The 15,816-nt window shown below is 36.0% G+C and overlaps 1 protein-coding gene across 2 annotated transcripts; it reads left to right on the top strand.

Moving 5' to 3' along the window:
* The first annotated feature begins 2,182 nt into the window (after nt 1-2,182).
* On the top strand, nt 2,183-13,128 carry LOC121425454 (retinol dehydrogenase 14-like). Of its 2 annotated transcripts, none has more exons than XM_041621514.1 (6): nt 2,183-2,259; nt 6,996-7,235; nt 8,209-8,301; nt 9,100-9,285; nt 10,310-10,416; nt 11,727-13,128. In XM_041621514.1, exons 1-6 carry the CDS (start codon nt 2,211-2,213, stop codon nt 11,904-11,906), a joined length of 855 nt encoding a protein of 284 aa, XP_041477448.1. In that variant the 5' UTR covers nt 2,183-2,210; the 3' UTR covers nt 11,907-13,128. The 2 variants fall into 2 exon arrangements, with proteins under 2 accessions (XP_041477448.1, XP_041477447.1); XM_041621513.1 differs by lacking the exon at nt 2,183-2,259 and adding an exon at nt 2,410-2,649.
* Nucleotides 13,129-15,816: the final 2,688 nt, after the last annotated feature.

Raw genomic sequence — 15,816 nt, 5'->3', positions numbered from 1 at the left:
AATCTTAACCTGAGGTTAAGTTTTTGAAATGTCATCATAACTTAGAATGGACCTAGTTCATGAAACTTGGACATAAGGTTAATCAAGTATCATTGAACATCCTTCATGCGTTTCACGTCACATGACCAAGGTCAAAGGTCATTTAGGGTCAATGAACTTTGGCCGAATTGGGGGTATCTGTTGAATTCCCATCATAACTTTGAAAGTTTATGGATCTGATTCATGAAACTTAGACATAATAGTAATCAAGCATCACTGAACATTTAGTGCAAGTTTCAGGTCTCATGATTAAGGTCAAAGGTCATTTAGGGTCAATGAACTTTGGCCGAATCAGAGGTATCTGTTCAATTACCATCATAACTTTGAAAGTTTATTGGTCTAGTTTGTTAAACGTGGACATTAGAGTAATCAAGTATCACTGAACATTCTGTGCGCATTTCAGGTCACATGTCCAAGGTCAAAGGTCAATGAACTTTGGCCGAATTGGGTGTATCTGTTGAATTACCATCATAACTTTGAAAGTTTATGGATCTGATTCATGAAACTTGTACATAAGAGTAATCAAGTACCACTGAACATCCTGTGCGAGTTTCAGGTCATATGATCAAAGTCAAAGGTCATGTAAGGTCAATGAACTTTGGCCATGTTGGGGTTTTTTGTTGAATAACCATCATATCTCTGTAAGTTTATTGGTCTAGTTCATAAAAAGTGGACATAAGAGTAACCATGTATCACTGAACATCTTTTGCGAGTTAGAGTAGTTTTCAAAGTCTGCACTGCTGCTATATTGAACTGCGTGATGCAGGTGAGATGGCCAGAGGTATTCCACTTGTTTATGTACTTTTTACTTTTTCCATTACACTGCACATATAAAAGAAAATAAATAAATGACTTTGAAACCAATAGAGCAGCTGCCATCCATTCAAAGGAGAGAATAAAACAAAATCCCTCTTTGTATGGGTGTCAATTTGTGTTGTGAATCTATTGCACCTGGGAGGGGGGGGGGTGTTCTATTAACCCCCCCCCACTTGAATAGTATGACTTCCTTTAATTCTCCAGATGCTGCAAAGGTGTTATAATTTTTGTGCATTATTATCCCAACAGATTTATTACAGTGATTGAAAAAAATGCATAATTTGCCTTTTCTTCTAGCTTTTATTTACGTTGGAAAAGTTTTCATACTGTGTTTCAATGAGGTATCAGTGTTGAAAAGAATATATTTGATGAATAAATAATCAGGTTACATGAAAGACTTTTTTCTTTTGTGACTTTTGCGGAATAACCTGTAGGATGAAGACAGGAAAGTGGTAAGAGTGAGGCATTAGATAATGACTAGAGTGGGGAAGGACAAAAGGAAAGATATGGAGCCCCTAAGGTGACTTGACAATGACAGGTTTTTTTTATATTATTTTTCTTTCCCGACTTGTTCCCCTAGTACCTTTTTCCTCAATTTAATAAGTTGTGCAAACAAATTGCAAGCTAGTTGAGAGCATGAATCAGTTATATACAAAGAACAAGTTATAAATCAAGGGAACAAGTTATAAGTTGAGGGAACAAGTGAGTAATCCATGGTTATTAGAAAGGAAAAAAAAAACATTTCGTTTCACCTTAGTGGCTGAAGATGAAAGAAAGTAAGGAAGCTTGAATATTTGAGGTGCCATACTGTCGATCACAATGCCTACTATCCAAAACCATTGGCAAGTAATTGTGTCTTCATTTAGTGAAATAATAACAAAATTAATGAAATATGATATGTCTCTGTGTCCTGAATAGCCTTCTGTATTTTTCATGTTGACCCCCTTGCATACCACCCCCCCAAAAAAGGGGGGGGAGAGAGAGAGAATGGTTGAGGTTTGCACGCACTATTGAGTTTTAAAAACATGAATATTTTCGTCCGGGGCCGACCTTTTAGTTAACTTTATGATATACGAAAAACATGACTGGGGTTTGCCGCGCTCGTGGCATGAAATCCAAGACACAATCCCGCAACAACAAGGGCCAGGCGTAGAAGCGAACGCGCCTAACAATGGTGTGTGTGTGTGTGTGTATTGTCAGACGTGTATCAATCAGATATGATTATTTACGTCTGGGACCGACCTTTAACCTCTGCATCAATTTGTAACTTGGATTACAGGCGCACGCCACAACGCCCAGTTGTGGGGAATGGGGAATCCCCGGAAGTGTTCTTGCTTGAATTCGTTACTTTATTTATGGAAAGTATTGTTTTATCAAAAACACTTCTTAAACTAGCTATTGCAGGTATTTCGTACAACGTTTTATTCATTTTCTAATTAATTTTGTATCATTCAACTGTTAAGTATGTTTACTCTTCGTACCATTTATTGTGTATATTTGATAAACAACACAGAAATCTTAAATTAAGACTATAGCGGTAAATCTTGATGCGGATCGGAGCGGCGTGTGGTACCTATCGTTAATACTCTGGGAGTTGGACTGTCTGAACTCTGAAGACAAGTCAAGACAAGGCCTTAAAAATGGTGTTCATTGACAATATTACAACCATTCTAGGTGTTACAGTGTTTGTTATACTAGTTATACGTTTATACATTAAGATAACTCAGAGATTCGCCCCGGTCGAAAATTGTGCTATGGAGGGAAGGACAATCATTGTCACCGGAGGAAGCAACGGTTAGTGAACTCGATTTTCGCCTTGAGTTTCGGTCGAGCTATATTACCAGGCATCAGCCGTGGTTGGAGTGCAACCGGTTGCACTCCAACCACGGCTGACCTTAACCCGGCCCAGGGAGCTGAGAAAGCGATGAGTGTCTTTCTTTCTTTCCTTGGTTTTGAAGGCAAAACTGATTTTGCTCTTTGAAAAAAATTGTTTTGTTTTTATTTATATATATGTTACATTTTATATTTTTACGTTTATCTAGTTTAGCTTTTATTTAATAATTACCGGTAGGCCTACATTTATTTATTTTTTTAAAAGTAGGCCTATACTAACAATTGTTGAAATGTTGTTAGTTTAATACTTGAACTCAAAGTTGAACCTAAGTTCACGTTTATAGGCCTAGATATAGGCCTAGATCTAAATTATAATGTTACTAATACTAGATCTAATTTAGAAAGACCTTGCCTTAGCTAGTCGCTTCTACAGAACTGGACCCTATTTTGTTAATTAAAAAGGCTAGTAAATGTTGTTTCTTTACTCATGATGTTTTTTATGTATTCTGTTTCTCGTTTCTATTTTTTTTCTTTTCATTTTTTTTCTCTCGTTTGTCTTTTATATGTTCTTCCCCTTTTCATTTCTTTATTTTTGTTGCATCATCATTAACTCTTAACATGCCACGCACACTACTAACCGAACGTCACAGTGCTAATCCGATGCTAAAAATCCCCTGTGCCAGCCACAAAACCCCCCTGTGCCACATTGATTTTGGGATCGCGAGTCGTATTCACTCCTTTCAATAGTCATGATTACAATTGCTTGTGACTCTCTAACAATTAGTTTATCCACAAAATATTGTGTAGTAAAGTTGTAGGAAATTTCATACCCCTTATAATAGTGTCCTCATTATATGGATTGGTTATTATCTTTACCGCTAAAATATGAGTTCTATCAAGTAGTTCCATTTTGTGGAGTGTTTTGTATGGATCAAAAAGCCTAGGTCTCTTCCCTCTCAGAGGCGGAGCCATGTCTTGTAAAAATGTAGAAATACTCGAGAAGTCGAATGTAAACCGCTTGAGTAAGTTGATCTGTCAGAAAGCAGAGTTCGCACTGCACACAGTAGTGCTAATTACGGCGTGCATGCGATGCGCAATACAATGCAAACGGCGTAACAATGATTGTAATTCCGAATGTGCGCAGTCATGCACGAAGCAGGCGAGGGTAGGAAACAATGCAAGCACAAAGCAATCAATAGTAGGCGTGCGAGCATTAGTGAGGCATGTTATAGTAGGATACGTAGCGTGCACGAAGCACTCAATGAGTTAACAAACATTAGAAACTACCGTACTTAGATCTACCATGGACCTATATTAAATGAATGGACATTCAACGGAAGCATTTTATGACCACCACCTGTTTCCAGCTGTCAAAATCGCTGTCTAACCCTTAACTTTCTCTTTACGCGTTTTTTACCACGACTGCCCGGGGCGATTGTTTCCACAAGCTCCTTTCGGCCAATGATCGTCACCGATCGATCACTGGCCCTCTTTCGACCAAAGACGGTCATGTTTTAGCCCCGATTGTCAAAAGGGAAAGTCCCTATATTACCTAGAATGCAATGCGCAATTCATATTCGGTTTATCAATACATGATTTTAAGCTGTCTATAATGTGCGTTAAATTTCATCAATCCTGTGGAATTTTACGCCCAAATGAAAATCAACTTCTGATCGAAGGTAAGCGCTATTATCGACATCAGTATTGTCTGAAATAGATGCATTTTTAAAGAATTTCCGCACATTTCTCCGGTCAAATTTCAACTGCATCTTTGCCGTAAAGATACTGATCTGCAAGGTGATGTCAATGCATTTCATGTGCGGTTATTTGCGATGTACGTAAGAAATACGTTTATGCATGCCTGTTTTCTTGTTTCTGCAATCATTTTCATAGCGCTAACGTTCGCTGCTGTGCGTTGCTAAAGTGCTTTGATAAAGTGAACGAACAACACCGCAATGGGTAGGAGCAGCACACAATTGATTTTCGCTGTCCATCAGTGATAGTGTGTTCTACAACTGGCTTGATGGGCGTCAGCTGCCAGCGCTCTGTTTTTTTAAAAGAATTAGCGGTGACGGTCTTTGGCCCAAAGGAAGGGATTCATTGAATGTCCATTTGTGATAGGTCCATGGATCTACTCTGGAGCACTCATTCTATGAACAAGGTTATGATATAACCTTGTTCTCTGTTCCTCCTCCCTGTGTGGAGAATAAGGTTGGCAATGTTTGGCTTATTTTTTATTTTTCTTTGGAACAAATGCTTGATTTTTTTACACTGTCAGGTTCCATTATAGCTACTCATCATATAACTTGGCTCTTAAGTAAATTTGATTCTTTAAATTATTTTTTCTTAATTGAAAATAGAGATAGAAAAACTACAATTGTCATGCCATATTATTTTCCACCAATAGAGGGCGTACGGTGCACAAAAATATGCCCAAAATTCAAGTTTTCGAGCACTCTGGTGATTACAAAAATTACTCCCAAGTTAGTAATGAAAAATAAATTGCAACTGTATGGAAACTACCATTTTTGGCCACAAAAGTGATTTGTTAATGATTTTTTAAAGGGGAAGTTCACCCTGAAGAAGACTTTGTTGTAAAAATAGCAGAAAAAATATTGGTGAAGGTTTGAGGAAAATCCGTTAAAGATTAAGAAAGTTATTAGAGTTCAAAGTTTTGGATTTGTGACGTCATAAACGAGCAGCTGCCCCATGTGCTGTAATATAAAACGCATGAATTTCAAATTTTATATGGTTCCTGATGACTTGATTTTGTTTCTATTCATGATCGGGTGTGAAATGATTTGTCTACATGTATATACAAAAGGTGCAGTAAAAACCATTTTCAATTTTCTGAGAAAATGACATTTCATTGATTTTTTACCATTCGCTATGTAGGAATGCTGCTCGCATATGACGTCACAAATCAAATAATTGAAATTCTAATAACTTTTTAATTATTTGATGAATTTTTCTCAAACCTTCGGCAATATTTTTCATTATTTTTCTGCTATTTTTACAATAAACTTTTGTCAGGTCGAACTTCCCCTTTAAGGTATGTGCTGTGTACACCATTGGCATACCATAGTCCTACCTGTAGATTTCCCACAGGCAGAATAGAAATTGACCCTTGAGTGCTCTGGAGTCAAATATGCATGGCCTGGCCATACAGAAACACGAGGCTGAAACTGTCCAAGCACAAAGATCAAGAGTCTGTCACTTCTAGTGCATACTTGTGTCGTGACTATTATTACATGCCAGTGGCCACTCATTCAATGAACAAGGTTATGATATAACCTTGTTCTCAGTTACATCTCTATGTGTGGCAAAATAAGGTTGACAATGTTTGGATTATTTTCTCTTTTTCTTTTTGGACAAATGCTTACTTTTTGTACACTGTCAGTTTCCATTACAGCTTTTCATTACTTAACTTGGCTCCTAAGTAAATTTGATTCTTTAAATTATTTTTTCTTTATTAAAAATAGAGCTTGAAAAATGAAAATGTTCTTGCCATATTACTTTCCACCAGTAGAGGGCATACACAAAAATATGCCCAAATTCAAGTTTTTGAGCGCTTTTGGTCAATAAAAAATTATTCTAAGTTACTTATGATAATTGAGTTGCAACTGTATGGAAATTAATGAATTTGGTCCCAAAAGTGATATTTTAATGCAGCATTGGCATACCATAGTCCTACCTGTAGATTCCTTACAGGCAGGATGGCAGTGAACAAGTGCCAGTGGCCGCTGAGGGCATGTTCCATATTTTTCAGATGTGTGTGAAAATTGTGATGGTATGCATGACCACTCTGTGCAGTGGCGCAGTGCTATAGTATAGTATCAGGAGTGTGGAGGCATGGTAGTGATTGATTTTGTTTCAGTGATACCCAAATCATGTTTTAAATAAATTATGGTGATGTGCATTTACAATAAGAGTGTAGAGACCACTCCTCATGCTGCTAGCACCAGTGAGGTCAAAACGTACAGTAGGCGACAATAGCGACAGTAGGCGACAATAGCGACAATAGCGCATGTATGGGGTGGTGTATCTTTTAAAAGTCTGTACCCATGGCTCTAGACATTGATCATGTTAAGGCTCTGTCACATTGTTCCATGCATGCTTTGCAGTATGGTAAGTTTTAGACATTACTTAGAATTGCTTCAACACTTCTGATGTGAAAAATTTCATCATCTAGCTTTGCTATCCAAAGTTAAGGCCCTTCCAGATTTTGATGTTATTCAAATATTCCACCGATCTTCTCTCATATAAGTTTGTCTTATTCTTTAATATTTATTTTATTTTTGGAACAGGTATAGGGAAGGCAACTGTAAAACTCCTTGCTGCAAAGAGAGCGAGAGTTGTCATTGCTTGCCGAAATGTTGAGAAAGGGGCTGCAACTCGGGATGAAATCATTGCTGCTACCGGTTACGCAAACATATCTGTGAAGAAGCTTGATCTCTCCTCGCTTCGATCTATACGCAACTTTGTGAACGAGTTCAAGCAAGAGGAACACAGACTGGACGTCCTAATCAATAATGCTGGAATACTTGGTAAGTTACTTCCTTCCCCGGGGGGGGGGGGTGTTTCACAAAGTAAAAAAAATAACACTTATTTTCTCATGTGTCTGTGGTTTTGGTAAGATCATGCTCCTTGCATGCTCTCTAATGTATATATGTGGGGGTAAAGTCAGTTAGCATGCATTTTGGACAGGATCATATATGCTCATTCTGAAAGACATCTAGCAAAAAAGTTATGCTCACATTGAATTGAAGCATGCCTCAAGCAGTTCGAAAACACAGTGTCCCTCAGAAAGGATGCATAAAGATGTTGATCCTGTGTATAAAACAGCCGATGCATGTTAAAACCAATACACTGTTGGTATTAAAAAAATAGGTTGTTCATTTGATTAATTGCAGTACTTTCCAAAATCTCCAGAAGGCCAAGTCATCTTCAAGTTCAGTTGCTGTAATGTTCAATACTATGGATATGGGCATGACAAGACACCCTGATATATCATGACAACAGTAACAGATTTTTACTTTGCACAATATGTTTTTGAAATGATGTAAGTCTTTAAATTTTATGTTTTTTTTTTTCAAATTCCTTGGTTGACAAGCTACTCCAATTCTTATGGAATGTAACTATACTTTTATAATTATATTTTTACTGCATAAACTTTGATGACAAAAAAACTTTCAAAAAAAAAAAAAAAAATTCTGACACATCTAACTAATGAAGCCTTCTTGAAATCACGCTGGGCTACCCCTTTGCATACTTTCTGAGTTGAAATTAATACCAAAAGTTACCTCCCTTGAAACAAGGTACATGAATATGTAGTGAGAATAATTTCAGAAATATTTAATGCAGCAATGGTAACATTCTGTTGATGATAATGATAATAATGGTATATATACCCAGGGTAGCCATGTTTCAGTTCTGAAAACTGTTCTTCAAGCTGGCCCTGCTATTATTGAGTTGAGCACATAATATTTTGTTCAGTATCTCATTTTGATATCTTCACAGCTCCCGCAAGAAAGACTATAACAGAAGATGGATTGGAATTGACATATGCCACAAATCACTTTGGACCTTTTCTTCTCACAAATCTACTCCTTGGTAAGCCATGATTTGTGTTTCATAAAGCTGTTTGTAATTTACAAACAACCTTTGACCCGTTCATTTTGATCAAATTTTCAGCATTATGCTTGTCTGATTTTTTCTTCTTATTCAAATAAACTTTTTGTTGGGGTGGACTTGATCTTTAACAGCAAGAATTTTAGTCTGTGAAATTTGAAATTCAACTTTCGTTATATCTATAGGATCAAATTTATCGAGAATCTGATGGTGCTGGGCGATATTTAAACATTTTCCAAATTATGCGATAGTGAAAAGATTTTTAATATTCATTAATGAGTTTATCAATATGTTGCTGTATTGCGGAAACATGATACATGTATGTCCAAAAGATTGTTGATTGTGAAAAGTTAATCACTATATATTGACAACAAATGCATTCTGTATTGCTTTAAACCAACTCAGAACTTTGTAAGTTGGTACTGGAATGCCCGCATTTCATGGACAAGAACCATTGAAAGCATTACTTGCATTATTACCCCCTTCCCTGTGCTCACTAAATTTCAGCTCATGATGAAAGTTCATAATGAATTTTCAGAGTTGGGGGTGTCTGAATTATTTTGCTGGCAATAGTCGACTGACTTAGAAATCAAATATCGACAAGCACTACCTTAAAACATGTGACCAGGTCCAGTTGTGTGTAGCTTCAAAAGAGTGCATTATGAAAACCTCTCCAAGGTTTATTTTTAATGTGTTTTTTTTATGTCAAACATTGTGAATGAACTGCTACATTTCTAGGGCATATTTGAATAAATCATTCATTCCTCAATCCCTTAAAAGATTTCATGAAGCAGTCTGGTCCTGGTCGAATCATCAATGTAACTTCTGTTGTGTATGCGATGGGTAACATTGACTTTGATAATCTTTGTGCGGAGAGGAGTTATAGCAGCTATACAATCTATGGGCACACCAAGCTAGCTAACATCCTATTCACCAGAGAATTGAGCAAAAGACTCGAGGGTACAGGTAGGACTAGTCTCTCTTTAACCTGTTGACTCTTAAAATCTGTAATTTCCATTGTACAGGGAATGCCCAGTTCCTGTAGCCAGTGTGTTAATATAACATGCTTTCGGTGTTGTTTCTTTGATGGCCTGGTCCACTCAAAATTTTGGACCTGCACTCGATGCAATATGATATCATACCCTGATGGAGATCTATCTGGATTACACACAATACCATTTCAGGGGCCATATTTTGTTGTATAACAGTCGGCCTCTCAAAACTGTTGTGTCTAATCTGGCAAGATTTTCGCCTAATCATTACTGCCTCTATTTACATTTCCCCAGTGACAAAAGAAATTACATATCAAACTTTAACTTTGATTAGGTCGCGAAGGTGTTGCTGCGATCGGCACCAGGAGCCCTAATGAAATTAAAAATGAAACATCTAAACTGGTTCTCAAAATTTTTCATGATATCAGATTTCGAACAATAAAAGTAAGGAATCATACTCTGGAAATACAATTTGCAATTTTGCATGCAAGATTTCTTATTTCATTTGCTTGATTTATTGGCCTATGGTGTACATTACAGGGGACACGGAACGGTTTTCAAAGTGGGGGGGGGGGGGCTTACCATGCAAAAAATCACAATTGTATGGTCATTTTTGCGTTTTTGTACATGGTTTTGGAAAAAAGGGGGGGCTGAAGCCCCCCAGCCACCCCGGTTTCGTTGCCCCTGCATTGATATCCAATTATTCGATGCAGGCGGCCATAATTGATTACAACTATGTTTCTGGCCCTGAGATGACAATATAGCTAGTTATTAGCCTCTTAGTTTTTGAATAAATTCCCTTCATGAATAAAAGAGAATGCCAATAATTGGGTAATTACATACTTGTAGATATCCTGATCCTAAACAGATTCTTTGATTGGATGGGATAAAAGAATATGGCAAAGTATTCATTATGATGTAAGGTTTGAGTGTATTACATTTAGTTGCTTTGACTTAAGTTTTCTTGCTTTGCTCCATTCATGTTTTTTTTTATTCAGGTATAACTGTTAATTGCCTCCATCCTGGTACCGTAAGGACATCTCTCCTCAACTACAGACCAGAACTGAAAATTATTTCTTTCATCTTTGGATCTCTATTTTGGAAGGTATGTTAGTTTATAAATATTAATGAAATATTTTCTGTCTCCATTATTGGATTAAAAGCAGTGGGAAGACTATATATATCATTCAGCAGCATAGTCCCCTTGATTTTGATTCATTCCTTTGCTGTGTTTTCCCTGGCTTTGTCGAAATGAAACAGGAGTAAACGTAGATATAAAAATGATATCAGAAAAAAAAATACATGGGGCTTGGACCGATTTTGCCCCTAAAATGCTCAAAATAGTCCTGGAAAACAAAAAAAAGAGCCATGAAAAATATGCATTCACTGCAATATCAAAGCTTATCCAAGTTTGCAGATTAAGGCAGCTGGTTGTAAAAAGTAGACCTCTAAAATTACAAATTAATTCTTTGACTGTAATATTCAGACAATAGGTAATACACAATGGGTAACACTATAAATGTATGCAGCCTACCATGACATCTCCACACACACTTACACACACATTCTATGTGAGAGCTCTACGGTCTATGGTGGTTTGATCAAAATTGATGGCGAATGCAGTTGATGCCATCATTCGTTGACGGGAGGTGATTGTAGGCATTTACCGTTTTTGCTGTACTACAAGCCCTCCTATGTGTGCTGCCACCGACGCCCGCTACTCCATGTATATCCCAACATTACTGTGACCTTTCCAGCCAATCAGAGACATGTACCCTGCAGGATACTATGCATATGACACCCTGACAGATTATACTTTCTCTAGTTTCCTTCTACAACTTTTGCTTATTTTCTCAAGATGACAAGAACATTTTGTCAAAGCACCAAGTTTGGGTGGTTCTTTTCAAGACCAACACATGTGTACAAAGGAATACATGGTGCACCAGGCAGCCTCTACACTGATTCTTTGTTCGCAATGAAAACCTTCAGAATTAACTTTAATTTACAGCATATTCAAGACAATAAAAAGAAAACTAAGAATTCTCGATGCTTTATAATAACTTCATCACACATGTTCTTGACACATGACATATGATAGCTTAGAGTCTTCGATAATTTTTGTTTTTCATTTTTTTTCATTCGGGGGAGATGCCCCATATATCTGAAAACCTCAGACTTTAGTCCTTGGGAATCCTTCCCACAGGAAATCAATTGTTTTGACAAGTTATAGCTCCTGGCATTCTGCAATTTTCTGCACTCCTGTGATGTCAGAAAATGTTTACAAAACTCAGAGCTAGCCTCTTTCAGCAGGAATTAATTAAGCACAGGTTAGCATTATGTCAGAACTTTCTATATCTCTAAAATCAGTGGTGATGGGAATTTAAAATAAGAAATCCCTTTTTCTTTTTATTTCAGGATCCTGAGGTGGGTGCGCAGACTTCTCTCTACTTGGCCGTATCAGGAGAGGTCAACGGGGTCACCGGCCAGTACTTTGATAATTGCCGTCCTGTCGTTCCATCAGCTAAAGCAAGGGATGATGGTGTGGCGAGGAAACTTTGGGAGGTTAGCGAAAAACTAACCGGTCTAATACAATAATTGGAGTTTAATTTTTCAGTTGAGTTTATGTAGCATGTGAATGTTCACTCATCAGGATTGGTCTTAATTTTTGTATCATTTTATTTTTGTATGTTTGCTTTGAAGAAAATTAGTCAAATGAATGATGGCAGTGATCAGGGAGACAATTTGCAGTTTTCAACAGAGCTCTAATAATTACATGGAGTACAATTTTATATTTTTGACTGATCATCAATTGAAAATCTGCATTTCATAAGGGAAGAACAATCTATTCTTCGCTATGAACTATTCTATAACATTTGCCCAAGATAGATACATGGTGTACCGTGAAACCTACTACACTATTCTATAATTACTTAACTTTCCAAGTGTTAGAAATCAACCCAATTGGGAACATTCCTGTTGATAATGTTCAAATACTGTTACATGAAATTCAAGTTCTCAGAGTATTCTCTGCCTCTCTCATTACATGTGTTCACAATCACTGTTAGATATAGAAGATGCTCAGTTACTTTGCCTTCGTTAAAGTTCATGCTAATACCGTTGTTAAAGTTGAAGTTATCATTTCTCCTACAGTGAAGCCTCATTTGAGAACTATATTTCTTTTGAAAATTATTTCAACATCTTTACAGTCAAGATCTAGGCTATGTTTCAAATCAATCATATTTTCATCGGACTCAAGACTCATTTCATTTTTAATTATCAGTAACAAAGAAAAAATATACATAGAATTTTGGCTACAATTTCTCAATGTTTAAAGGGTATTTGATCACAGATTGCCTCATATTTAACCAGAACCCTACATTTTCACCCCACTCTATAACTTATCAAAATTCCTTTTTTTTTTAAATATATATTGTTCCCTTCTGTTGATGATGGCAGATTCAAATTTTGGCATTATTTTCTGAACTCTATAGGTGTAACAAATTTCTGCTTTTGTTCATTTAGTAGCATTTGAAACAGGGTTTTGTAGCACTAGAATTAATTTTGCCAGTTGAATTTGTCATCTTATTAGATTTGCAATAATTGCTCACTGTGAGAGAATGTCTATCAACAAAGGATAAAACATTGTTGGTACGTAATAATTGTAATCCCCTTTCTCATAACCATTCACATTATGGACATAGTCTATGATCTAGAATATCACTTGGGTCCGACAAAGACTTGTCTTCTGATATCACAAAGGCTCTGTAGTAGTGCTCATTTAAGTTTTCAGTCCCTCCAAGGCTGGACAATAAATGTACTTTATAACCGCATCTGATGTTTCGTTCAATGATAGCAAAATTTGGTAATTCACCACTCCATTCTGCAAGAAGCATAACATTCGGTTTATAACTGTGACCATTAGTTTCCACATGTCTACAGACTGCAACTTCTCTACCAGGTTTACAGTCACACAAGAATGTTTAATGCAACACCACTAAGAAGATAGGCCACTGACAAATATATAGAAATAATCTCATTTATGAGTAAAACCAATAAATGCACACTAACAATGATTAATTTAATTGCAAATATACATTTATTTTGGTTTTGGTTAATTTGTCCAGTTAGAGGAAATGGCATACCTCAAGATTTTGAAAGAATTTCCATCATGAAATCAGGCATTGTGTAAAATCTTTCAACAAATTCAAAAGACACTGTATCTAGATTTTTTAATGCAATTTTTTTTCTAATCATGTATGACATTTGAAATATATCTAATAAAAAAGAAATTCTCATTAAACATATCTTGAAACATCATTCAAATGCTTATGAGTTACGTACATAACAATTATTGTCAAAAGTCCAGACTTTGAGTCTTTTCTCAGCATTTTAAAGTTAATAGAAAATAAACATATTCCTCTACACAAACTGAGTCCAGAGGAAGTTTGATATTTCTTTCCTTTTCAAATGTTAACACTGCAGATTTTAAAGTCTGTTAAAGTCATCTCATTTCTGACATGTCCACAAGTTCCATTCAATGAAACAAAAAACTTGTGTTGGAATGCAATCCCCGCGTTAAAATTTTTAGTGGTCAAAAGGACTTCTGAACATTTCACTACAAAGCACTTATGTAGGCAGAGCATGTCATACACTTACTATTAATCACAAAGCAAAGTGAAATGGGTAACTCCTCCAAAAACATTAAATAGTATAGCACCTGGTATATTATTTGCTTCAGTGCACTCTATGATATCAAATATTTAACGTACATTATGACTTATGTTTCTACTTCTGAAAAAGCAGATTGATCAGTATGAATAACACAAAACATTTAATACGTTCTGCCGGACATTTTGCCAATATTTTATAGTCAACCGTCAAAAGCGTAATAGGGCGGTAGTTTGTAATCAAAGGGTCATCCCTGGTTTTTTTTCGGAAGGAGGGTTATAATACCATTTCTTTGTGATAACGACATCATCCCACTTAGTAGAGCAAAATTAAAAGAATCTAACAACATCCCGGTATCACAAATTTCCAGCCAAAACACTACGTAAAATTCAATAGGAAGATCATCAAAGCCGGGGCTTTGTTGGTTTTCATAGATTGAATGACATCAGCTATCTCTTTTTTTGAGAGTGATTTTTCTAATGATTCTTTTTCACTATCAGTTAATTTAGGAATATCTATTAAAGGACAAGTCCACCCCAACAAAAACTTGATTTGAATAAAAAGAGAAAAATTCAACAAGCATAACACTGAAAATTTCATCAAAATCGGGTGTAAAATAAGAAAGTTATGGCATTTTAAAGTTTCGCTTATTTTCAACAAAATAGTTATATGAACGAGCCAGTTACATCCAAATGAGAGAGTTGATGACATCACTCACTCACTATTTCTTTTGTATTTTATTATATGAAATATTTTGATTTTCTCGTCATTGTCATGTCAAATGAAGTTTCATTCCTCCCTAAACACGTGGAATTCCATTATTTTAACATTTTGTGCTTCAGGCAAGGAGGTCCTAATTGTCAAATTCGTAAAAATTGAAATATTGTATAATTCAAACAATAAAAAACAAAAAAAATAGTGAGTAAGTGACATCATCGACTCTCTCATTTGGATGTAACTGGCTCGTTCATATAACTATTTTGTTGAAAATAAGCGAAACTTTGAAATGTCATAACTTTCTTATTTTACATCCGATTTTGATGAAATTTTCAGCATTGTGCTTGTCTGATAGTATGGAATGGTCAGATTGGATTCCAGGGGATATTTTCAGCTCAACGCAGTTACCTATAAAATCACTAGAAACCAAAATGTAATCTAATCTGGAGAGAACTTGGGGTGACTTTTGATGTCGTGTATATTGTCACTGTGTTGGGTGAAAATGTCTCCAAACATCAATTAAGTTGTATTGTTCCATGAGATCTGAAATCATATTGCTAGCCCTTAGATTAGAGTGACGGTGTCTTGTACCCTGGTAATCTATATTACTAACTTTGGCATTGAAGTCTCCGCCCACGATTAAGGACAAATTTTCAAACTTGTCCATTTCTGCAAATGTCTCTAGAAAAAATTAGGGTCATCATTGTTGGGAGCATAAAATGTTAACAATAGTCAAATGTATGTCATTCAAAAACCAATTCAGAATTTAAAATCTACCTTGAGGGTCATAGGACGACTTCATTCTCACTGAAGTAGAATTTCGTATTAGTATTGCAACACCCCGACTAGTGGAAGAGAAGTAAATAAACCAACAATGCTCAACAATATCTCATCATCTTTACCACAATGAGGTTCCTGAAGTAAAATAATATCACAATCAGTGTTATGTAGAAAGTGAAAGATTTTTGTACACTTTACAAAATCTTGCAAACCCCTACAATTAAAAGTACATAATTTGAGTAACATTAATGTTCCCAAGAAACACTGATAAAAGGAGACCCCTTACAAATAGAAACAATTGACCTGGCATATTGGTTTAAAACCATCATTGCATAAGAAG

This window comes from Lytechinus variegatus, chromosome 12, assembly GCF_018143015.1.
Source record: "Lytechinus variegatus isolate NC3 chromosome 12, Lvar_3.0, whole genome shotgun sequence".
Lineage (NCBI taxonomy): Eukaryota > Metazoa > Echinodermata > Echinoidea > Temnopleuroida > Toxopneustidae > Lytechinus > Lytechinus variegatus.
Note: the sequence above shows the minus strand (reverse complement) of the source record. Positions and strands in the feature narration are given on the sequence as shown.